This window comes from Acomys minous, assembly GCF_964271855.1.
Source record: "Acomys minous genome assembly, chromosome: 8".
Taxonomy (NCBI): Eukaryota; Metazoa; Chordata; class Mammalia; order Rodentia; family Muridae; genus Acomys; species Acomys minous.
In genome coordinates this window covers 59482660-59508757 of record NC_140489.1, presented here as the reverse complement: position 1 = coordinate 59508757, position 26098 = coordinate 59482660, and the positions used below count along the sequence as shown (strand labels likewise).

Here is a 26098-nt window from a genome sequence, read left to right as displayed (position 1 = left end):
CACTTTAACACTGAGCTTGGTTCCTAGCACTTGGAAGGCAGGGGCAGGTGGAACTCCTGTGAGTTCGAGGCCAGCCTGGTCTATAAAGCGAGTCCAGGGCAGCCAAGGCTACAAAGAAAAACCCTGTCTCAAAAACCCAAAACCCACTCCCACTCCAGAAAAACCTGAGCTTGGTGCTATGAGCCTGTGATACCTGTACCTTGGAGGCTGGGGCATGAGGATCTCTATCAGTTCAAAAACAGCCTGGGTTAGAGTAAATTCTATGCCAGTCTTGGATACATGGTGAGACCTTGACTCAAACAGCTCAACATATGCTAAAATGAAACCCACACTATATATACTGACTTAAACACATTTTTAAAGGATTAAAAAACCCAACCCAAAACTTTCAGAGAAAACAACTTGGATAAAAGGGGTGGGGGAACATCAGCATGCTCTCCCAGGAGCCACAGTGTCTTTTTTCTCAACTCTTCTAATGCTAAAGACCATTTCAAGTTCAACATGAAAACCGTCTTGCAGTTCCTGTCAAAGCACACTTTATTAACAGGAGTGCTAAGCCCTTGGGAATCTAAAGTATACAGGCATCAGTTAGAGACAATGACTTAGTCACTTTTTAGTAATTTTTTACTATGGCTCACATTGCTGGGCCCAGAGCCTTTCCAGAACTTTTCACACTGCTTTCTTCTACCTTGGTCTAAAAGGCATTAAGTGCAGAGAACTAAATATGTCATCCATCATGCCACGGGGCCTCCTGAAACAGAGGCTCAAAAACAACTTCTTACCTAGTTTTCTAACCTGAAAACCTTGAGTATAGATCACAAGGGTTAACTGTCATGCTTGTTCCTGGTGATTGTGCAAGACCTTTACGCTTCAGGTACAGGAGACTGCCACTCCATGTTTCATACAAAGTTTTATATAGCAGTAAAGTTCTATCACCTTGATGTAATTTATCAAGAAAAAGAAGGTGGAAGTCAAACTATTCAGCTGTAGTTCAGCATCTCAATCTTAGAAGCCTTATATTAGCAGCATAGGTCTGGGTCACAGGCTATTTCAATACATGTTCAGCAAGTAAATGAATGACTCTTAAGAGACAGACATGTGAGCAGGCTCAATAATGAGAAAAAGCTTCAAAGCTTTTAAATCTGAAACGGCTTTGTTCTTAGCAGACATTGTACTTTTATGCCTGGAGCATTAACATCCTTTAATTAGAAATTTAAAAAAGAAAAGGGAGAAGACAGATGACACCATACGTACTTCATGATTACAAACTTACCCATATACTAAATACTAGCACCTGATGTCTTACCTTAACATCTGTAAACTGAGACACAGCAATATCAGGGATGTTGGGATGGAGCGCAGGCAGTTCACAATATAAGTTAGGAAAGCAAACTAAAGATCCCAGGAGAACTTGTGCTTCCACTCTTGGTGCCTATATATCAGATTAAACAACCTTTAAATGCTCTTTCATTGTGTTCTTAAACTACCATTAAAATATTCTCTTATATAATTACATTATACAGGGCAGTGAGAACATAAAAAGTTTAAAAAGGAAGAATGTCAAAGACTTAGGTTTCCATCTAGAATTTCTTTTTCTTTCTTTTTTCTTTTTTTCCTTTTTGTTGTTGTTTTCTCTGTGTAGCCTCGACTATTCTGGACTCACTTTGTAGATGAGGCTGGCCTCAAACTCACAGAGATCTGCCTGCTTCTGCCTCCCCTAGTGCTGGGATTACAGGAGTATGCCACTGCACCCAACTCCATCTAGATTTTCTACAGAAAGTATGATTATTTTCAGTAAATACAATGGACAAATAACAAAAATTTCTTGGAAAGCAACAAACAGAAATAATCTGCAGCTAGTGACTTTTAAATAGAAATATAAACTGGTAGCCAGCATACATTTAATCTAATTAAAGAGAAAATGAGTGTTTTGTTGTTTATTTCTTGAGAGCGAGCGTATTGCTACATCACCCTGGGTGGTCTCGCACTCATGCTGTGGTCCAGGCTGTGAAGCTCCTACTTCAGCCTCTCCCATGCTGGACTCATAGGCACATGCAACCGTGCCTGGCTAAGTTACTTTCAATGCTTAATCATTACCTAGTACTCAAATAAGCTGATCCTCAATGTCACTACTTTAGGATAAATGAAAGGGGATTAAAGTGTTAATTCTGGGAGGAGGCCTGAGGGGGGGCACCAGCAACATCCAGTTTAGACCCATCCCTGCCAATTCCCTGCCCGCCTGGACCACCTGTGACACAGCCATCAGAGGTGAGCTCCACTTTATCCCCTGAACTCCACTGTCAGGACCAAGGCTTTGCCTGTCCTCCTGAGGAGTCTTGCATGTAGTCAACACCAAGGATGGCCAGATGGCTAAATGCCAGCATAAGAACACAATCAATTCTTCTATTGAGGGACTTCTGGATTGTTTCCAGTTTCTAGGTATTGTGAATAACATCGCTATGAACACAGTTGAGCGTATGTCCTTGTCGTGCAGTGGAGCATCTTTTGGGTATATATAATATGCTCAGGAGTGGTATAACTGGGTCTTGAGGTAGGGTTGTTTCCAATTTTCTGAGAAAGCACAAATTGATTTCCAAAGTGGTTGTACCAGTTTGCACTCCCACCAACAATGAAGGAGTGTTCCCCTTTCTTCACATCCTCGCCAGCATATGCTGTCACTTGAGTTTTTTATATTAGCCATTCTGATGGCTGTAAGATGGAATCTCAGACTAGTTTTGATTTGCATTTCCCTATACAATGGAATGCTATTCAGCTGTTAAAAACAAAGACATCATGAAATTTGCAGGCAAATGGATGGAGCTAGAAAAAAAAAATCAGCCTGAGTGGGGTAACACTGACCCAGAATGACACACATGGTATATACTCATTTATAAGCAGATATTAGCCATATAATACAGGCTAACCACACTACAATCCATAGACCTAAAGAAGCTAAGTAACAAGGAGGACCCTAAGGAGGATACTTAGTTCTTATTCAGAAGGACAAAGAGAATAGACACCAGAAGTGGTTAAAGAGAGGCAACAGGATGGGCGCCCACCATAAAAGTCCTCTGAAAGACTCCACCCAGCAGGGATGCTGAGTGTTACAGCCAAACTTTGGGCAGAGGGTAAGGAATCTTATGGAAGGACCCAGAGTAGACAGGAGCTCCACAAGAGGACCAACAGAGTCAACAAGTCTGGGCCTAGGGGGCCCTGAGGAGACTAATGCACCAAACAAGAAGCATGCATCCAGAGGACCTAGGACCCTGCTCAGATATAGCCAACAGGCAGCTTCGTCTCCATGTAGGTCCCCAATAAGGGGAGGAGGAGATATCTCTGCCATAGACTCTGTTGCCTACTCTTTGATCACTTCCCTCTGGCTGAGAGTGCCTTACATGGCCACAGAGGAAGAGGACTCAGGCTGTCCTGATAAGACTTGATAGACTGGGGTCAGTTGGTAGGGGAGAAAGGCTCCAGTCTCTGAGGACTAGGGGAGGGGAAAAGGGAGGGAGGGTGGAACCAGGAGGAGAAGAGGGAAGGGGCTATGATTGGGATGTAAAGTGAATAATTAAAAAAAAAAAAAAACAACAACAAGAACCAGCGCCAGAGATCAGTTATCCTACTACAATAAGCCCTGGATATCCTAACAGCCAAAGCACAAGAAGATGAACTTAAATCCCACCTAATAAAGATGATAGAGGTCTTTAAAGAGGAAACAAAGTCATTCCTTAAAAAATACAGGAAAACACAATTAAACAGGTGAAGGAAATGAATAAAACTGTTCAAGACCTGAAAATGGAGGCAGAAGTAGTAAGGAAAACACAAACTTGTGGAGACTAAAGCACCAACCAAGAACCGTGCACAGACTGGACCAAAGGCCTTACGCAGATGTAGCAGATGGGCAGCTCAGGCTTCTTCTGGGTTCCCTAGTAAGGGCAGTGTGGGCTGTCTCTGACATGGGCTCAGTTGCCTGATTCTGATCACTTCCCTCTGCGGGGGCTACCTCGCCAGGCCACAGGGGAAGAGGACTGCTCAGTCCTGATTCTACTTGATGAGCTGGGGTGGGAGGGGTGGGAGGCTCCCCTTTTCTGAGGACTAGGGGAGGGAAGAAGGTGGGACCAGGAAGGGAGGAACAAGGGGGCTATGAATGGGATGTAAAGTGAATAAATAAATTAATTAAAAAAAAACACACACACATACACACACACACACACAAACTGAGAGAATCCTGGAGACGGAAAACCTAGGGAAGAGAACAGCAGCAACAGATGCAAGCATCACCACCAGAATAGAAGATATAATAGAATAAATTATTACTTTGGTCAAAGAAAGTGTTATATCTAAAAAAAAATTCCTCATACAAACATTCAGGAAATCTGGGATGCTATGAGAAAACCTAACCTATGAATAATAGAATAGAAGAAGGTGAAGGATCCCAGCTTCATGTATCAGAAAATATTTTCAACAAAACCATAGAAAAAATTGCCTAGCCTAAAGAAAGACGTGCCTATAAACATACAAGAAGCATGTAGAATACCAATTAGATTAGACCAGAAAAGAAAATCCTCCCACCAGATAATAATCAAACTACTAAATCTACAGAACAAAGAAAGAATATTAAAAGCTGCAAGGGGGGAAAGGCCAAGTAACTTACAAAGGCAGACCTATCAGAATTACACCTGACTTCTCAACAGAGACTCTGGCTGGAAGGGCCTGGACAGATGTCTCGCAGCCTCTAAGAGACCACAGATGTGAACCTAGACTACTATACTCAGCAAAACTCTCAATCACCATAGAAGGAGAAAAACAGGATAATCCAAAACAAAACTAAATTTAAACAATATCTATCCACAAATCCAGCCCTACAGAAAATACTAGAAGAAAAACTCTAACCCAAGAAGGTTAACTACATCCAAGAAAACACAGGAAAATCTTAATTCTGTCTTCAAGAAACAGGTACCAGGCTAGATGGTTTTTATTTTTTTATACATATAAAAAATCTACTGTTATTAGTATTTACTAACATAATTTATGTCACCATAAATCTTACAGAAGAAAGTAATTTCATGTTGTCTTTCATTTTACTAAGTCACTTCTTAAGTATCAATACTGAACATTTCCTCTTCTACCCTTTTGCATGTCCATTAAACAAGACCCAAAGCATCATTTTATTTGTTAAATACTTGCAAATTGGCTTATAGGTCTAAAAATACATAATAAAGATGTGAAAACCCAGTATAAGAGCAATATAATACTTCCATTCACATAAATCAAGACTTAATATCTAAACAGACTTGCAGCTTACTAAGATTTAAGCTTCCATGACTTTCAACAGAACAGAACAGATAATTTTCACTGGGCCTGATAGAGTATACGTCAAATCCCCACTCTAAGAAGGCCAAGGCAGGACAGTACCAAGTTGAAAGCCTGCCAGGACTACCAGCAAGACATTGTCTCAGACAAAACAAAAAATAAAATACTTCCTGTCCAGATTAAAATACAACCTAGGCGTAAAATATGAAAGGGCAGGGTAAACTCACATCTACCATCCTGGTTTAAAATTATCCTATACAAATAAAATTGACTTTAAAAAACCCACAGTATTTAGTTGAAGAGGTTAGTTGAGTTTTTCTACTAAGTCGAGTAAGGTAACTGATAATGTCTGAAAATGAGGCTATAACAGGAACAGACCTACAAGTGTATGTAACAGTTATCAAATAGCTAAGAAAGATAAAATTCTATATGTAATCCTCTTAAGAAAGAGGGAAGGAGGATACAAGGGATGGGATAACAATTGAGATGTAATATGAATAAATTAATAAAATATATTTTAAAAAAAGAAAAAGGGAAATACTAACAATGAAAGAAGTGGATGAGATCTAAAATGGGAACCCGAAGTACAAGACGTGGAACTGGTGTTTTTAACACCATCCAGAGGAAGATTCACTTTAACCTTATGGGGCACATCTGAGTGTCCAACTTGTTTCCTACAATGTTTTTTTTTCTAATTCACCTTCCTCAGTAATAGGCATTATATGCATTAGAGAATATAAAACAGCATTTCCTGCATTACCCAAAAGGTGTTATTACATAACCCATATCCTGATGTAGGGAAGAAAAGTTAGTCACATCAAAAGCATCAGAGCTTAATTCTGCAGAACTCTGAAAAAGTTGTAGAAAAAAACTGTTCATCATAACTGGTCCACTGATCAGCAACAGTTTTCACAGTAAATTAATAAGAAGTGACAGTGATTTGAATATTAGTCACCTTTGAGTTCTACCAATTTTGTCACTCTCCAAGAGGCTGATTATCTGGGTACCATGATCCTACTACAATGGACTTGGAGCTTGTGTATCATCTTTGGTTTGTCTTACATGTAATCTATTCCAAGAGTAACAAACTTATTTAATATTCTCAAGGCACAGGTTAATTTTCTCTTCCCATATTTTGAAATATTTCTTTAAGCCTCTATAGCACCATAAACTGGCCCATAGCATTTAATACTTTCTAAAATATATCCCAAAACAATGCTTCCTGATTTTTGATCAATGACTTCATTCATCATCTATGATCTAACTCAGTACTTAGAGATGGGGTCTGACAGCCTGCATGCTAACGAGCAACCAGATCACAGTAATGTAGTTGTTTAGACCATGCTTTGGGTGATAAGGAACACTTTTTTGTTCTTCTGTTGACTACACTCATGTATATTAAACTCTAAGGAAAATGGATTATTTGTTGTTCTTTGAATATACTTCAATTGAGTCTATTTACTGTAATCTGAATATTTTCCTTCGCCGGGCGTTGTGGCGCACGCCTTTAATCCCAGCACTTGGGAGGCAGAGGCAGGCGGATCACTGTGAGTTCGAGGCCAGCCTGGTCTACAAAGGGAGTCTAGGACAGCCAAGGCTACATAGAGAAACCCTGTCTCAGAAAAAACAAAAAAACAAAAAACAAACAAACAAACAAAAGAATATTTTCCTTCATCTCCTATATATAGTATTACTTACCTTTGAGAGGTCAATTTATAGGCCTTATCCTATGAAACTATCAACTCCATAACAAAGAAAAATTCTGCATAATCTTTTGCAACACCCCCTTTTTATCTCTGATTTTATTAATTTAAATATTCTCTCTGTCGTTTGGTTAACTGGCAAAAGGTTTGTCAATCTTGTTGATTTTCTTAAAGAATCAGATCATTTCATTAATTCTTTTTATTACTTGTTTGTTTCTATTTCATTGCTTTCAGTCCTGAATTTGAATATTTTTTTCATATACTCTTTTTGGATATCATTTCTTCCTGTTTTCCTAAGCTTTCAAGTGTGCCACCAAGTGATTAATATGAGATCTCTTCAGCTATACAACAAACATACATTTATGTAGATTTCCAAATTTTATTTTTTATGTGTGTGTAAGTGTGAGCATGTCATGAGTGCACTGGTGAGGTGGGTCTCTCCTTCCACTGAGTGTTTAAGGGATTGAACTTGGGTTTTCAGGCATGGCAAGTGCTTTTACCTGATGATCCATGTGTTCTGGCCCTGACAGGGCTGTTGGGGTTGCTGTAGCTTGTTTGTGAGAAAGCTATCCATTAGCACAAGGTGGCTTTAAGGTCAGCATGTAGCAGAGTCTGGCTCTGAGCTTTCCCTTCAGAATGCTGAAACACTAGGATTACAAGCATTTCTGACGCTAATGTTTTTACTTTGTTCTGGTTTCGTGCAAGCTAGCTAAGTACTTTTCCACTGAGCTATATTACCAGCTACTTAGCACACTCTGTATTAAGCCAATAATATGCTATAACATGTTCCATGTGACTAATCCTTATAAAATCATACTCATATTTGAACACACCAAAACACAGAGTAAGAAACTTGCTACAGGTCATATAACTAATGAATGGCAAAGCTCAGACTTGAACCCAGGTAGATTAACTTTTTGTGCTCCCACTCTTCTTATATTTCTCTATTCTGAAACTACATTCTTTATTCATTAACACCCCAGCACTCCAACAGCAGACTATAGGCCCCTTAAGCACAAAACTATCTAATTTGTTTTTCATCCCTTCATGTTCTACTCAGAAGTAATGCTATGTTTCTATGTGGTTTGCCTCCTCCATCCCGTCCCCTGGAAGGCTAACCTGACAGAAGGCTGCTATCTGTGGGACCATGCAGAAAGACTGCGGGATTGTTAAGAGGTAGATAGGATACTGGTGCATCCCACCTTACACGCATTCTCACCAGAACACCATCTATCTAGAAACGACGATGCTTGGGCTTCTCACATCTCTTAGTTGCTACTATCTGTTCGCTGAGTACAAACACATGTGACCTCCACACACACTATAACATGTACAACCCCGCCAAATAAATAAACATAACAACTATTCTTTTTTAAAGTAGTGTGATAAAACCAAAGAACCTTTATCAAAGCCAGAGCTATTTAATTTGGACTTTCTACCTCCAAAACTGTAAGCTAAGTAAGTCTCTTTTCTTTAAAAGTGACTTTGCCTCAGGTATTTGTTAAGCAAATAGTAGAAAAATGAATCAATAAATGAATACTTGTAAAGAATGACGAAAAAGTTTCTAAAAACCACTAAAGGGCTAACTAAGCACAAAATGCTGAGCACATCCAGGTTCTAGATCAGTGCTTAGCATGTCAGTCAGTCGGTATCTACTAAGCACTGCCCTGGGCAGAGGCTGGAGAAACAAGATGCAAGACACAATGACTGTTCTCCAGGTACTGGAGAAACAAAACTGGGTAGAAACACAGTCTTTTTTTTTTTTTTTTTCATTTGCACATTTCCTCCAGGTGATCAACTGTATCCAGTATTTGACCATGTTACCAATGTTTCCTTAAATGATTACTTAAGTTTTCCTTAGACAAAATCTAACTCTTTTTAGCACTATGTCCAAGGCAACTACCTTTGTAGCTAGCTTACCTATGCTACTTATGTAAGAAATATTCCACCTACCCTGGTTTCTTGACATTATCTATTTTTTTTAAACATGTACGGTTTACTCTGAAGGCATATTTCTGGGTTATCTCATAAATAGTGGTTCTTTATCCCATTAAAATATTTAATAGTCAAAGAAAAATTCTAGGTGAATAACATGATGACTACACACACACACACACACACACACACACACACACACACACACACACACACACAGAGTGATTATTTTCCACGTTTCTTATCTTTTGCCATAACTCACAACCCTTTCTTTATTTCCTTTCCTGTTTCCTTAGTTTTCTCGATTTTAAATCTTTTTTGCCTATCAGATGTAAAACATTTTTATAGCTCTTGAGCCAGTTCATCAGCTGATTTCATTGATTGTTTAGCACATCAGAATGTCTTTCTTTTTACTGTGGAAGAAGCAGTCAATTCCAATTACATGGTAAACCTTCCAGGACATGATTTGTTATATTTTACCAGCAATAGCCCTCTCTTTCTCTCTTTGTTGTTTTGTGATGTGAGTCTTGATAAACAGTTTGTTAATTTATAAGAACTAGAAAGACTTACATTAAGAAAAGCTGAAGAAGCCACTCTCCCAGCTGCTATAATAAAATCCATAATGAGCATTGTGGCACCAGGCAAACCAAGTGAAAAGAACTGAGGTGAGCAGTGCTTGATGATTGTATTGACAATGTCCTTAGAAGAAGGAAAAAAGGGAAGAAAGATGACCACATATGGAACCTTGGGTATCAGCTAATCAATATCATTAAAAGTAGGTAAAGTGTGAAATAAAAAATACACGAGCTACCTGAAATGTCTATTCTTAATTCTTCCAACTAATCCATGGGGTTAGTATATTTTGCTAGAAAAGTGAACTTAACACACATTTTATTAACTGGTATAAATGACAGAACTTTGTTTTCCACATTACAGAGCTTGATGCTTCACAGCAAACATTCACTCCGCATTTTGTTAACACTGAATTACAGGGTGCTTTCTCTAGTCATCTAGCTGCTTCTGTGTTATACCTCACACCCTGAATCTGTACTGAACTTCTATGATTTGCTATGTGGCAAATGGAGAGATCTTATTTTTAAAAAGAAAACCAGAAGTCCTTGAATAATAAATCTCTAGCTTCAGATACCTAAAGCTAGGTGTTTTAAAGTGAATATTCTTAAATGGTCCAAGGGTTTCAAGTTTACCAGAAAAGATACAGTGCATTTGGTCATATTTTCAATTTGACTTTTTAGAAAAGGTTTCTATTGGCCTGTATTACTTATATATTATAATAGGTTTTTATTGTATTTTCATATATGTAATACTATTTACTCTTGTCACCCTTTCTTGCCATTTCCCACCCCGTTCCCACTCATCCCCTTCTTCTCCCAACCAGTCTTCCTCTCACTGAGTGTGACTGACCTAAATGGAAACTGTTTGTGTAGTAGTAAGGATGTGATTGGATCTGAGATACGCTTATAGGGTTAGGACACTATAATTATTTTAAACGAATAAAGGATATTTTCTCACTGCTCAGAAAGACATATGACTATCAGCTTTACATATTAATGCTCTCCAACTGACTCATAAGTGACACTTAACCAAAATACAATATGATTTAAGTCTTTCACTTTTTAGTTTTCTAACTAATATCGAGACCCCTGAAATATGTGTCCTGGTATCCTATTTGTCATTATTCAGTGATCATAAATGACACAGGTGCCAAGTCAGTATAATTATATTATGGCAATATAATTTAGTAATAAAAATATAAAACAGAATAAGCCTTATTATTGCTACATAAAAAATGAGCAAATTCATATGCTTCAAGTGTCAATTAAGAGTCAATTATAAAATGCCTAAAAATAGACAGATTGGAACATTAAGAGAAAAACTTCAACAATGGATGGCTTAAGCTCTTTAAAAAGTAAACTGCTGGGGCTGGAGAGATGCTCAGTGATTAAGAGCAGTGCCTGCTCTTCCAAAAGTCCTGAGTTCAATTCCCAGCAACCACATCGTGGGTCACCACCATCTGTAATGTGATCTGATGCCCTCTTCTGGCCTGCAGGTATACATGTAGGCAGGGCACTGTATACATAGTAATAAATAAATATTTAAAAAAGTAAACTGCTTAAATAATGTGGAAGCTGAAAGAACACTGAAATCATTTCCTTAAGTACCCCAATAGCTTGTTTTTCAACCACCTTTCAAGAATAAATAAAATTATAAAGTGGAAGTAAATTATACATAAATCACTACATATGAAGGACAGTTTTAATTCTAGGTCTTAAAAAGCAAGAGCTAAACAGAATTGAAAACTGATGTCTTAGCTTCCTTTCCTATTGCTATAATAAAATACTTCGACCAAAACAACTTAAGAGAGCTATGCTTTAACTGATATCTCCAGGTTGGTCTACTACTGAAGGGACATCATAAGGAGAAGAACTCAAGCAGTATGTCACACACGTGCACAGGCAGAAGAGAGCAATGAATGCATCCTGTAGCTCTCAGCTCTCTGCTCTTACACAGTCCAGGATCCTTCTGCACAGGAAATGGTGCCCACTCACACTGTGCAGGTCTTCCTACCTTAATTAATCAGGGCAATATCTCAAAGGCATGTTCAAAGGCCCATCTCTAATTTTTGTCAAGTTGGAAGCAGGCATTAACTGTCACAACTGATAAAACAACATTTTAGAAGGCACATTTATTTACCTGATCAATATGAAGCAATCCACAATGCATTATATTGTAGAAATGTGTTAAAAAGTCTCTATTTGGAGAGACATCTTGTCTTCTCTTCATTGTATTACAAATAAGTTTATATGCATGTAGTTTACCTTGTTTATACTTATCAGTTAGCATGGTTGCCTAAAATTAAGAAACCAGTTTTAATACTAAAAAACAAATATTGTTTGTAAATATTTAAACAATTGAATATAATAAACAACATCTGTTTTCATGTATTTCTATGCTGTTTCTATTTCACTAATGAACTAGAAGTCAGGGCTAGGGAAATTACTATTATCTGAAATGGTTCAATGTACATATGAATAATCACACACTTCACTTAAAAGATAGACCAAACATCAAACAATTCTTAAAAGGAAATAACTCTCTAACAGTACAGTTCACACTTTGTCTGTGTTTAAGCACAATGAAGACATGCTCTATGAGAGCTGTGAGGACAGCTCAGTGCTGCAGCACCTGTCTAGCATGGACAAGGCCATAGGTAGATCCTCAATAAGGGGAAATGAATACAAATAAATACATTTAAAAACATTGAAGACATACTTTTCTATACTTATTTTTTGCTTAATTATATAAAAATAAATAATGTAATTCTGCTATGTCTAACTCTCCTCCCTATGCAATACCGAACTATTTCTTAAAAATACTGGTTAAAAAGCAAGTGTTCTCAAAGACCAAATAACTGTTAAAATTTTTATCAGATGCTCAAAACTAATTTATTAAAGAAAAACATGTTGATGTTTTATATATCAGGTTTACCTTAAAAAGCCAAGGTGTAAGAATTCTTAGTGGAGGAATCAAAACAGGTGGAGAAGGTGAAGTCAGGTTATCTGCTGAAATGCCAAGATTATCTCTTATCTATAATTTTCAAATAAAAGGTAACAAACATATTAAAACTATTTTCTCTTCCAGCTGTTTTACCTTACTTAAACAGAGGCTGAACCAGTCTCTACAGTAACAATGTATTTCATTATGGCTAATTGTGGCCAAGCGACTTCACAATGCTGAATGCTCCTTTAATTCAAAGGAAGGGCAAGTTGTAGCAACATTCGCAAAGGACTCCTTTCTTAGGGGCCAGGGGATGGGGAGAAAGCACTTTTTGTTGTTTCTTGAGACAGGATAGACAAGGCAGCCCTGTAACCTGCTATATAGCCCAACATGGCTGCTACCTCATGATACCGCTGCCTCAGTCTTCTAAGTGCCAGAATTATAGGTGATAACCACCATATCTGGCCTTTAATTTATTAATACTTTATTTTTCTATCCTATTCCTCTTATAGCCTTTATTTTCTTTCTTACCTTGGCTAGATTCTGCCAAAGCTCACAGAGGTAATCAAAAACTTGAGCATGTATTTCAGGGTCCATAATAGCATTGACATCTCCCAAAATGCCCAGCATTCTTCGCCACATAACAGTGGCGACATCAGCATGCCACCCAGTGAGCGTGCCTCCTGCCATCACACTACAACATTCAGATGGAAATTCACTTATTTCTACAGAAAAAATATAACACAATAGTGTCAGTACCGAAAAGAGCCCATGTTCTTAAACAGCTACAAAAGGGAATAAAAGAAATGTAAATATAGATTATTTTTTTATGATAATATCAAAACCTTATCAATTCATATTCCCTAGTTGGTAATAATTTCTTACTGAACAGGGTTTTTATTTAAACTTACTAATGAAAAAAATTATGCGACTACCACTTACTGTACAGATGCCAAAATGAGAAATTACTGTGTATGGGGAAAGGGGGAGTGGACATGTGTGCACTCACACATGCATGTGAGAGTGGGTGTGTGCAGGCCGGCTCTCTCCGTACTCTGTGGGTTCTGGGAGTGAATGCGGGTGTTGGTGCTTGTGCTACAAAGTGCTTTTACTAGCTGGGCCATCCTGTTGGCCTGTGATAGAGAAATGTATGTTGGACATGAATAACAATTTTATAAACACATACTCTCAATTTTATCTAACATCTAGTTTAGATTATATCATTAGGCAGAAAATCTTAGGCTAAAAGCAATTTCTGTAGTCTTCATAAGCCAATTTCTTTGTAGCCAGTGTCTACACAATAGCATTGAAAGAGGCATAACAACATGAAAATGATACTTGTACCAAAATTTGAACATAATAAGTAAGCATAATTATGCTTTCTCTTTAATACTGACATGGTGATAAGCAATAAATATAGGTAATCTTGATCCTAGTTTCACTTCTGCTACTAACTATGCTAAACAAATTATCCTAGTGACTTAAGACTATACTTCCTCACCTATAAAACTGGGCTACAGAAATCCTGCAGTAAAATAACTAAGTAAAAGTAAACAAAAATGCAGCTATCCTTGCATCTAAAGAACTTGAGAAATTAAACATGTTACAGACTACAATTGTTGAGATTAAAGGCATGCACTACCACCACCTCCTACCTTAAGTAGGATCTTGCATGTCTGATAATATCCAAAATATATTGATAATTCAGAGTCAGGCCGTTCTACTATACATATATGTACATATGCACACAATACATTCTTAAATTTTCTCTTTGCATGTAAAGTATACAATTACTAACAATATTTAAAAGGTACTATATAGTTAATCTTCATAATAAATAATAGCCTTCTGGACCAAGTGGTCGTGGTGGTGCACACCTTTAAACCCAGCACTTAGGAGGCAGAGGCAGGCAGATCTCTGTGAGTTCAAGGTCAGCCTGGTCTACAGAGTGAGTAGCCAAGTAGGATAGCAAAGGCCACACAGAGAAACCCTGTCTCAAAAAACCTAAAACAACCAACCAACCAACCAATGTATTTTGATATAAAACTAGTATATCAAAAGAAAGTTACTGATGTCTAGCCATGTATAGTTGTAATGCCCTTCCTGCTCTACAGAATCTTTGTGTTTATATAAATAAATATATATATATATATTGTATGTATACAGAGATGCAATCAATTCATTTGTCTCTAATTACCCTTGTCAAAATAAAACAGCAAAATATTAAATAATTAAAAGAGCAAGAAACAATAAGTAGATTTGGCTAAAATATGGAATAACTGAGAAAATGTACTATAGCTAATAAAAACAGTAATTATTCAATATCGTGAATGAAGCTGATACTTTGTGGCTATGCCGGAAGTACACACATATTTTTGGGACAGCTCTACTTAAGTTTATAGGTACAAAATATTTAAAAATTTAAATTCTGTGCTGAAATCAGAGATATAAACTAGCAAAATGGCAGTAACAGCCTGGTGAACTTATGTGAATAAATTGTGAATTTATTAAACCATCTTGTTAATGGTTTTATAATTATAAATTTTTCTTTCAAATAGAAGAAAAACAAATCCTAGAGGTCCCAACAATGCACAAAGCAGCAACTTAACACTATATAACTGCACATTAAGGAACGAGCCCTTGCTAAGAAGGGGAAATAGACTTTGTTGGTGGACTGGGGGAAGGTCGGGATGGAAGCAGGAGGTAGGGGACCAGAGGGAGAAAGTGCAGGGAGAGACAGCTGGAGTTAGGGGGTACTGGGGGCAGTGTGAAAAACTAGTGCTGTGGAAACTTTGAGAGTGAATGTAATAAGGACTCCTGTGACAGGATACAGCATCTGAACTGGCTGTCTTTGTAGCCAGGCAAGGCTTCCTTCCAGTGGTGAGACTGTTGCATTCAGCTGAGTTGTTGGAAAGGGGGTCAATGGAGATCCTTAAACAACCTAGGCTGATGCTAGGACAAGGGTCACTCTCTGAAAACTGACAGCAGGCCCCACTGCTGATGACAGCGTCTCCACAGCTCACTGAATGTAGAGTGGTCCAGCTGATGCCTACACAGAGCCTTCCCCCTCTGCTCCAGCTCTAGTCTCTCTGGCATGAGAATGTACTCTGCCAGCTATGCAAAGAAAAACCTGAGCACCAACAAACAATCTGTCCTGCCTACAAAATGTGCTGATCAATGGTGGTGCACAACTTGTGGGAATGGCCAACCAATGTTTGGTTTAACCTGAGGCCCAAGAAATGAAAGGCTGCCCATTCCTGACACTGCCTGGATAGCCAGGAACCAGAGATTAGATAATCCATAGACCTAGGGTAAAACCAAACACAACTGACAAAAAAAAAAAAATCAATGAAATGATTGCTAATGATATTCTGGCTATTGGTGCCTTGTCCAGTCATCAGCAAAGACGGTTCCTCTAGCAGCAGAGACCCATAGTCACACCCACATACAGAGAATGAGTCTAATTTGGACGTCTCCATTGGGTCCCTCCCCTCAGAAACCGGGAGGAAAGATTATAGGAGTCAGAGATCGAGGACACCAAGAGAACATGGCCCACTGATCAATGAAGCAGGGCTGATCGGGGCTCACAGAGACAGAAACGGCAAGCATGGGGCCTGCACTGGTCTGTGCTAGGTCCTATTGCAGCTTGGTGTTTTTGTGAGACTCCTAAGAGTGGCAGTGGGTGTGTCTCTGACTCTTTTTCTCCTACTGGGTTGCCTTGTCCAGCCTAGATATGAGAGCTTTTTCCTGGTCTTACTCTATCATGCTTTGTTCTGTTTGGCTGTCATCTCTTAGAGGGCTATTCTTTTCTCATGAGGAAATGTAGGGGGAGTGGCTCTGGCCACTCTGGAGGAGAAGGGAAATTGTTAGCTGGATGTATTATATGAGAGAAAAATCTATTTTTAATAATAATAAAAACACCAACAAACAAAATAAACTGAAATAATTTCAGAAATAAAAAGAGGATGGGGGAAAGAATAAGCCCTTTAAAATAGCTCAGCAGTTAAACAGTTTTCATTTCTTTTTTTGGTAAGAGTAAATATGCTACATGAATAATAAAAATGGACTTAATATATAATGAACTTATAATATATAAATATAATATTTAATATATAATGGACTTATAAATGCCTTTGTCAACTACATCCTTGACATGTATTTATCTGACATTTTTTATACCATTCAGGATTTCAGTTACCTGGACTGAAAAAAAAAAGGTAAAATTACTAATTTGACAAATTGTTTTACTGAAACCTTGACTAACAAAAGAGAAGGCTGTTACTTCCTCCTGTGAGTGAGCAAGATACTCAAGTACAATATTAAGAGACCTGCAAGTGTGGGGGTTTCCTAGAATCCCAGCTGAGGCAGGAGAAGAAGGGGTTAGAGACCGGCCAAGCTGGGCTACAGTGAAACACCCTGTCTGAAAGCCAAAATTTTAAAACAAGGAACCAGGCATGGTGACACACTTTCAATCCCAGCAACTGTGAGGCAGGATCAGCAGACCTCTGTGAGTTCCAGGCCAGACCAGCCAGGGCTACATACTGAGCCCCTGTCTCAAAACAAGAAAGACAGGGAGAGAAGAGGGAAGGAGGGAGGAGGGGAGAAGGACAGGAAAGGGAGAGACTAAATACCAGATCAATAAATGATAATACAACATCAAATAGTACAATCACTAATTGTAAGACTTAAACAACTATAATTAAATGTAAAAAAAAAATGAGAGCTATTTTAATAATAGCCTCTTTTAAGGACAAGAGAAACCACTTAGAAAAGTCCAAGTCTTTAAATAAGTATATATTTCACCACAGCTATGATGATTTAAATCCTCCTGCACTAGCACTACTAAACAGCAGCAAATACCAATACTACCTAGATCATCAGGCGTCTGAAGAACAGAGTGGTGGAGCTTCTCGTCGAGCTGCAGAGCCTTCTGCTCCATGTGGTCTATATTCAGTGCAGAAGGGGAAGGTGTCTGTGACCTGGATCCCAGAGCTGAATGAACTGGAGAAGCGCTTTCTGAACCTGTAAAGATGATGTCATAAAATCACTGTGAAGAATGTATTCAGTATCCTACCTAAGACATATTTTAAACACCAGTAAGTCATAATAAATGTGAAAAAGAAAACTAACCCAAGCAACAAAAACTGTCATACAGAACAACCAATCACAAGTCTTGCAAATCGCTAGGCATGGTGGAATATGCCTGTACTCCTGCATGTGGACAGCTAAGGCAGGATGATCACGAATTCAAGGTCAGCCTGAGTACAGCCTGAGACCCCGCCCCCGGACAAACAAACATTCTCCAAGTCGACAGGATCTCCTCACTGATCTTTTCAAACCTCCCAATTTCTTGTAATCCTCTTATCACTCTACAAGCTGCCTGCAATTTTTGTATTCTAGACAAATAGCTATGTTTATTAAAACATCATTGTTTAGGCCTCTTCCATGTTTTTGTTTTCCCTTTGCCACACAATCCTGGTTAAATTCTTGGGTTAGCCAGTGTTCTCAACCTGTGGGTCAGGACTCCTTTGGGGCCTGCACCACCTATTCACAGGGGTAGCATATCAGATGTTCCGCATGTCAGATAGTTATTTACATTACGATTTATAACAGTAGCAAAATTACAGTTATGATGTAGCATTGAAACAATTTTATGGGTAGGGGTTACCACAACATGAGGAACTGTATTAAAGGGTCACAACACAGGAAGGTTGAGACCCACTGTCTTAGACACTGTTTTCTACTGAAGCCTACCATTGACCTTCCAAGTGTAACTCCTGTTATATGGCTTCATTGACTTTTGCATCTTCACAGTATACCACTGTGGTACTGACGTCAGCACGCCTATTCAGTTTGAAATACCCTCAGTGGAGTACAAAATCCCTAAGCACAGTTTGCTACTTGTTCTATACTGCTGCTGACTAGTGCCTATTACAGTGCGTGACACACAGCAAGTGTCTTGCTAGTTTAAGCAATGCACAGCAACGTTACCATACAGAATGGTCGATGGTAGCTGCAGGCCGATGTCTACCCGAACTCAACAGAAGCTATACACAGTATCTCATCTCATGCCTAACTTCTTTCTAGCTCAGAGATATTAATGTTCTAGACACAGTTATGGTAAAATTCTGTCCCTTTTACTTCTTTTTATACAGTAAAATAAAAACCAATTTGTTATATATTTCTATTAATTTTCCAAAAGTGTGATTCCACATTATCACTTGAGTAATTTTTAAAAGTAGCACAATAAATGCCTAAAAAGATAAATAACTATGATATGCATTATAATTCTGTAACAATCATAAATCAGTAATATAGTAATTTTATATCAATTAACTTTAGGTGGGGCCGTATTATTAACAAGGTGTCATGTTTCTTTTATTTGAGCTACAAGAAAAATTCCTACAATAAGACAGCTGCATAGCCTGAGCATAAGCATTGTCACACATGAAAATAATCTCCTGAACACTTCAAGCATATGCCAAGAGACATCAGTAATTTCATCAAATATTTTGAAATACAAATCTACTTCTTTTATATTTATATGTTATCTTATTTCATAAAAACCAATACATTAAACATTGTGATTCTGTGTGCATGTGTGTGTCAGTGACCACAGGGTGTGTGGTGGTTAGAAGACGACGTGCAGGAGAGGGTTCTCTTCTCCCGCCATGTAAATCTCCGGGACCTAACTCACGCGGTCAGGTGTGGCAGCAAGCACCTTTTTCCAATAAGCCATCTTTCTATTGCTAAATATCCCTTTAAGACCTAAGATTTTAAAATCAATTTATATTGAGATGAACAACCTCAGAATATTACCTTTAACTTTATTAACAAGATTCGCTAATGGCTGACTTAAACGTTTTTCCTGTTAGAAGAGCTTTTTAAATGCAAAAATATCCCCAATATTTTAATATAGATATTCATATCCCAAATATGCATGAGTCTATATTTACCGGACGAAGTAAACTTAATATCTTTTAATGCTTCCCACTAGATTTCTTGTAGTGTCTGAAACCTTCTGTACTGAACAGAAGGGAAGCTATTAAGGAAACTAACATTCCTCTTATAAAACAGTTAACAATGTGATAATGCATGCAAATGACCAATAGAAAATATTATGTCCAACAGTTTTGTATACCGAGCCTATAGAGTTATAGTCACGGCTGATTTTATGTTTGTGAACAAAAAACAAAGCTGATTTAAACAACCCTGTGTTATTGACAAAATCAGTGATTAAGATTTGTAGTCCTAATAAAACCTCTCAAGAAAGTAACAGAATCAGTCACTGAATGCAGCACAATTAGGTTGCACGCATATTAAAGTTCTTAGTTTAGTTACCATTTAAAAAAGACAATATAAGCTGGGAGAGGTAACACACAGCTGTAATCTGAGCACTCTAGGAGGCAGAGGCAGGTGGATCTCTGCACATTCGGTGGCAGCCAGGTCTACAAAGTGAGTTCAGGACAGCAAAGGCTATGTACAGAGAGACTCCATCTCAAAAAAAAAAAAAAAAAAAGACAATATAAATTAATGTAGAACCAATTTCTCCACATATAAGTGTTAATTTTTATAATTCCTTGTTTGGAACTATTATATACTTTTGTGTGTGTGTGTGTGTGTGTGTGTGTGTGTGTGTGTACATGTATGTGCAGGTGCACTCATCTCCATGTGGCACATGTAAGGAGCATGGTGAGGCCAGATTGTTGATATTAGTTTGTCGTTTTCTAATGTTGTCCAGCTTTTAATTTGAGACACCAATTCTCACTCAACTTGGAGCTTCCTGTTTTGGGTAGACTGGAGGGCCAGCAGTCAGGCTCCCCCAGGCTTAGTGCCCCAAGGTTAAAGTGAGAAGAACACACTCCCACGTCTCGTTTCTATGAGGGTCCTAGTATCCAAACTCAGACCCACATGCTTGCTCAGCTAGGACTTTACCCATGGAATCGTCTCCCTAGCTCCTAGAACTTTATTTTTGATGAATTCAGAGACATAAGAAAAAGTGTGATGACTTTTTCCAAGCCGCCATCTGCAGTGGAGCCACCACCAAGATGCAGATCTGTGTGAGGACCCTTATGGGGAAGACCATCACGCTCAAGGTTGAACCCTCGGACACTATAGAAAATGTAAAGGCCAAGCTCCAGGATAAGGAAGGAATTCCTCCTGCTCAGCAGAGGCTGATCTTTGCTGGTAAGCAGCTGGAAGATGGCTGCTCTGTGCCTGCAGCATTCAAAAGGAGTCCACCCTTCACTTGTGTTCAGACTTCATGGCGGTGCTGAGAAAACGAAGAAGTCTTACACCACTCCCAAGAATAAGCATAAGAGGAAGAAGGTTAAGTTGACTGTGCTGAAATACTGTAAGGAGGATGAAAATGGCAAAATAAGTTGACTTCTTCGTAGAGAGTGTCCTTCTGATGAGTGTGGTGCTGGAGTTTTCATGGCTAGCCACTTTGACAAACATTACTGTGGCAAGTGTTGTCTGACTTACAGCTTCAACACCCAGAAGACAAGCAGTTGTGTATGAGTTAATAAAAAGAAGGAACTGGAAAAGAAAAATTGTGGTGAAATTTTCTTTCACATTGTGATAACCTTTAAAAAACAGTATTTTACTAATGTTTTGAATAAACTAGAATTAGCATCAAGCTTGCATGAGGAAGTGTCTGTGCTTTTAGAGCAATTATGATGTTTAGAATTGTCAGCTACTACCTCATGACTGTTAACTAGAACAGCTAACACTGATGAGGTGCATCAGAGTGTAATGGAACCACAGTAGGTTTTGATCACACTACAGGACCTTCATGCTCATGCTAATCTCTATACTAACCCTGAAATAAATGACTCCATTTCCAGGACCCCATTGATATATTAAAGTTGGATTTGGTCATATTTAATAAGCATCTGAAGAGGATGATTTGCTTGGTAACCACAGAATTCTAGTATATTACCAAATGTCTTCTTACTGGCAGGGTTTATATTCCCTATTAATTAATGCTCACCTACATGTACTACATGTTAAGAAACTACTTTGCTTTGTTTTCTCCACTGTTAAAAAGAAACAACAACAACCCTCAAATAGCAGGAAGTAGGTCATACAAGCAGTAGAAACATCAACAGATTCTTGGGAAGTTTAGGGGCCAAGCTTAAGTAACATCCCCTGAGTTTCTTTACCAGTAACTGTTGCGACTTCAGCAGAGTAGGCTTGTTGATTAAGGCTGCTTGTTTCTGAGTCTAAATGAAGTGTTGTTAGGCTAGCCACTTCCTGCTCCTCAGTGCTTGGATGATGTCCAGAACCTGAATCCACATCAGCAGAGGATGGGATCCCGATGTCAGTCCCGAAGCCAAAATCTGTAGGAGGAAGAAATGCTATTTCTACAGCAACACTAATCACATGTTCACATTCTTCCTAGTCTACCCTGCATTACATTCTGGCAAGTGTAAGCAGCAGTAAAACCTTCGAGATCTCAACTATAAACATTTTAAGATTGCCACATCTTATTATTAATAACAATTATTTTAAAACGACATGACATTCCATCACCATCCTTAATGGTTTCTGATAGCTGGTAATATACTTACTACTCTCCAATATTTTATAAATCAGTCTGTCCCCGTCTTTCTCTCTCATTCACAGACATACAGACACGTGCACATATTCATTATCATCATTGTCATTATCATTGTCATCATCTCTGAAAATCATATCTGTTTGAACTCAGGATGGTACATAATTAACCCATAAAGGAAGGAAACATATGCCATCCAATGTACCTCCTCGCTCTTCATAAACTTGATTCCTAAAGGTTTTTTAAAAAATTTTTTCTGTTTGTTTTTATTTTTACTTTATTCTCTGAAGACTCAGTGAAGAGAGACTTTCAGCAGCATAATGATGTAGTGACATATGATACAAAGTGATAATTGCTGATAATTGAACATGGAGGAATATTCAAGAAAGTGTCTGCATAGAACAGAATTAGACAGTGGATGTCAAATCTGAGTGCATTAAACAGCAGTATCTCATAAGCATGCTGGCCCTTTATTTTCATATTAAGACCATTCTAAATCATCTTTCTTTTCACAGTTTTTGTCTTAAAAATGTAATTTATCTTATGACAGAGAGTGGTTTTGGTTTCTTTCCCCCCTCCCCTTGGTTGTGGTTTCTTTAAATGCCATTTGTTTGGCAAAATAAAATGGTCTCAACCTGAGATGATTCCCTAAAACTTTCTTTAGAATTTTACTACAAAGTGAAATCAAAATATGCACTAACAACGGAGAGCAAAGTAAAAGCTAGGCAATCCATGAGTCAGAAAACAGTCGACAGAAAATATGCTCAAACAGTAAAAGATACTTGCTGTCAAATTTTCGGCCATCACACTGGAAGGCACTGAAAGAATCTGAATGACTGTCAGAGCTCATAAGGTCACTGCTCCCCGCACTGGCAGGGGACGTCCATTCTGAGGGCACACCCGGGTCATCAACGGGACGCATCTGGCTCTGCTTGTTTAGAATATCAGGGAGGTCTTTTGGAATTTCAAGGCTGCCTGGACTACTTCCCCTTCTTGTCATCGTCTAAAACAAGAAACATTTTACAATTAAAATATTTTTCAATTAAGCACCTGAAACCTTTAGTTTTCAAGATAACTCTCAGAATAAATGCTGATATTTGGACCTCAGCTGGAAAAGAAAAAGATACTTATTGAACAATCTAAATAGTATGTAATGACATGGGCCTGACGCCTGAGCTACTGTACTTCCACTTAAAGCAAAGACTCAAATATCAGATATGATGTTGCTGGGTGCAAGGCCCTTAGACGGAAGAAAAATTAAGTTTACAGTGGGACAAAGAGGCAAGCAGAAGAGATAGTAAGTGAAAAGATAGCAAAGATGTCATTTTATGAGTCTAAAATAATTCTCACTCAAAGAAAAAACTCAAATAAAAGTAAACAAAAGGTAATACAATAGTCATAGACAAATTAAAACCCAAATGGAGTTATAGCAGTTTTAAGAAAGCAATTGTTCTATTGACAATTAAAGATACATTAGCTTCTATTTTCATTCTGATTGTTTAGTAGTTAAGATAAAAAGTAAAGTTTAACATCAATTCTAGAAATATCTGAATTGATTAAGCAACATTTGTGCTATTAAAACTATGGGAATTGGTGGTGGCTCCTGCCTTTAATACCAGTACTCGGGAAGAAGAGGCAGGCAAGTCTCTGTGAGTTTAAGGCCAGCCAGGCCATGAGAAACCCTAAAAACAAACAAACAGACAAACAAACAAACAAACAAAAACAAACCAGGGGCTGGAGAGATGGCTCAAAGGTTAAGGGCACTGACTGCTCTTCCAGAGGTCCTGAGTTCAATTCCTAGCAACCACATGGTGGCTCACAACCATCTATAATGTGATCTGATGTGCACTGTATACCTAATAAATAAACAAATCTTTGAAAAAAACATGTAACATATATTTTTAAAAAGCCTCCAAAACAAAACAAAAAGAAAAATTTTGTGTACACACACACACACACACACACACAGGATTTAGCCTGAGAACTTGTAGATGCTCGGCAAGCACTCTACCACTGAGATACAGTCAGCTCTCTTTTTACTTTTTATAAGACTGGTACACACTACGTTGTACAGGCTGGTTCTTAAATTACACTTTACCCCAGACAAAGCCTTTAACTAGCTATTCTCCTGCCTTAGCATCCTGAGTAGCTGGGTAGAAGTTTGTGCCACTAAATCCAGCTTTAAAAAGTTTTAAGGGCTGGCAAGATAGGGGTGAAGGTGCTTACTGTAAAGGCTGATGGACAGGGTAGAAGCAGAAAACTAGCTCCCTAAAGCTGTCCTCTGACCTTCACAAGCATGCTATGGCACACCTGTGCCCACATATATACACATATAAAATAAATAAAATCATGTTAAAATGTTTTAAGTACTTCCAAAAAAAAGTTAAATTTCAGGAAAATGAAAATTTGAAAAATTTCTACATATACATGACACTTATTTTGTTTTCTACCTTTGTCTCAAAAACTGATAAATTGAAGACGAATTGAGCTCACCGAGGCATTACCACTCCGAAGTCGCTCTGCAATAAACTCATCCATCAGGTCAGGCACATTAGCACTGCTACCGCCAGTATCAGTACTAAGAGGAGGCAGTTTGGGGCTCGTGTCCTCTTTATTTACTGGAAGCAAATAAATAACTGCATATAGTGAGCAACAACTTAACTGTATTTTCTAAATCTGAAACAAAAATAGTCCAAAATAAAGTACCTCTGCCATATCAATTATTTGCCAAACATGCACTTATGAATAATTTCCCTCTTTTCAGATTTAATTTTTAAGAATTAGTAAATTGTATTTATTGTACTTAACTAAGCAGATGTTAGTCAATCTTCAGTATGACCTTAAACAGCAGGAAAGCTAGAGGTAAGCACTAGCTGAGGTCAGGTTAATATTGCCTATAAAGAAACTGGTATGTTTTTCTTTCCTCCTACTTTATGCTGCTACAGAGCGTTAAAAATTCAAAATTTCCCTCTTTCTCCTGAGAATAATTGCAAGGAATATATCCTTCCAATCATGCAAATCTCAGTGTGACACAAACACATTTAGGTTTGGATATAAATAAACATTTCATGATTTGATATACTGTTTTTTAGGTTTATTCTAAAATCTAACCTCAGTGCTTGAAGAAAAAACTTCAATTTTCACAAGATTCAAGAAAAAATAAAAACAAAATAGTCATTTGATTTGCTTGATATTAACACTGCAATATGATTTTATAGTAACAAGATTACCTTCACTTGGGAAGCTAACTTGTGGAACATAAGATATTTATGTCACTGTCATACTACTGAAATTTTTGTTTCTCTGTAGAATAAAAACCAGCGCTACTTATATTCCTACTGAACCACCAAGAATTTCAGACTGTAAAATACCATTATCTTTATATACTGGCCAGGCTTTGCTAAGCTGTAATATACTGCCCTCAAGTGGCATTAATGGCTCAATGCAAGATGCATTATATAGCATTGTTAATCATGCTAACAAAACCATGTTAAAACAAATGAAATTAAAACCTACCTTACTGCTGAAAGTTAAGATTCTGCATCAGTAACGTTTTAATTTTGAAACAAGGCAATCTTGCTTCCTTTCACTAATCTGTACATTTGGTTCCATTTTGAAATAATAATTAGCTATCATGAAACCTTAATGGATATTTAAAATCTCACAATAAAGTTTTAAATCTTTCAAAGACATAACTTATATTCTATACACAAGAATGAAAAGCTAAAATCCTACAGCTTAAATGGAAAATGACTAAATCTTTGAGATTAAAGAATTTCCTCTTCAATGATAGTTAAGTATAATGTTGGCGCTGGTTGTAGGACTTTGATTTCTATTATGTCATCTGTCAAAGTAACTTTCTACCAAGGAAAAATACAAGGCTAACTAAGTTAGCAGTAAGAATAAACAAATTAAATTAGATGCAGCTAACGCCCCTTTAGACATAAAGCAATGGGGCAAGTACAGCCAAGTCCTCAGTAAACTTCAAGACTCAGGGTACTTATTCAGAAAAATTCCTGACCTTCGAACAATCATTAAAATTTTCTTTTTTTTTTTTTTTGTTCAGCAGCAA

The 26098-nt window shown here is 37.8% G+C and overlaps 1 protein-coding gene and 1 pseudogene across 7 annotated transcripts in view; one reads left to right on the top strand and one right to left on the bottom strand.

The window, feature by feature from the left end:
• Positions 1–26098, bottom strand: part of RALGAPA1 (Ral GTPase activating protein catalytic subunit alpha 1) — a 210289-nt gene that overhangs the window by 92715 nt on the left and 91476 nt on the right. For all 6 annotated transcript variants that reach the window (XR_014780905.1, XM_084791681.1, XM_084791684.1 and 3 more), the window contains 9 exons: positions 24520–24644; positions 22813–23029; positions 21632–21808; positions 17337–17489; positions 12999–13192; positions 12459–12557; positions 11664–11819; positions 9522–9650; positions 1307–1432 (listed from right to left, as the gene is read on the bottom strand). Coding sequence is in view for 5 of the 6 variants with exons in the window: in XM_084791681.1 (XP_084647807.1) it covers positions 1307–1432; positions 9522–9650; positions 11664–11819; positions 12459–12557; positions 12999–13192; positions 17337–17489; positions 21632–21808; positions 22813–23029; positions 24520–24644 (1376 nt within the window). In the remaining variant the exon portion in view is untranslated. The remainder of the gene's footprint in view (positions 1–1306; positions 1433–9521; positions 9651–11663; positions 11820–12458; positions 12558–12998; positions 13193–17336; positions 17490–21631; positions 21809–22812; positions 23030–24519; positions 24645–26098) is intronic.
• Positions 19415–20992, top strand: LOC311603404 (ubiquitin-ribosomal protein eS31 fusion protein-like; annotated as a pseudogene). The gene has a single exon. The product of its transcript is annotated as a ubiquitin-ribosomal protein eS31 fusion protein-like (transcript).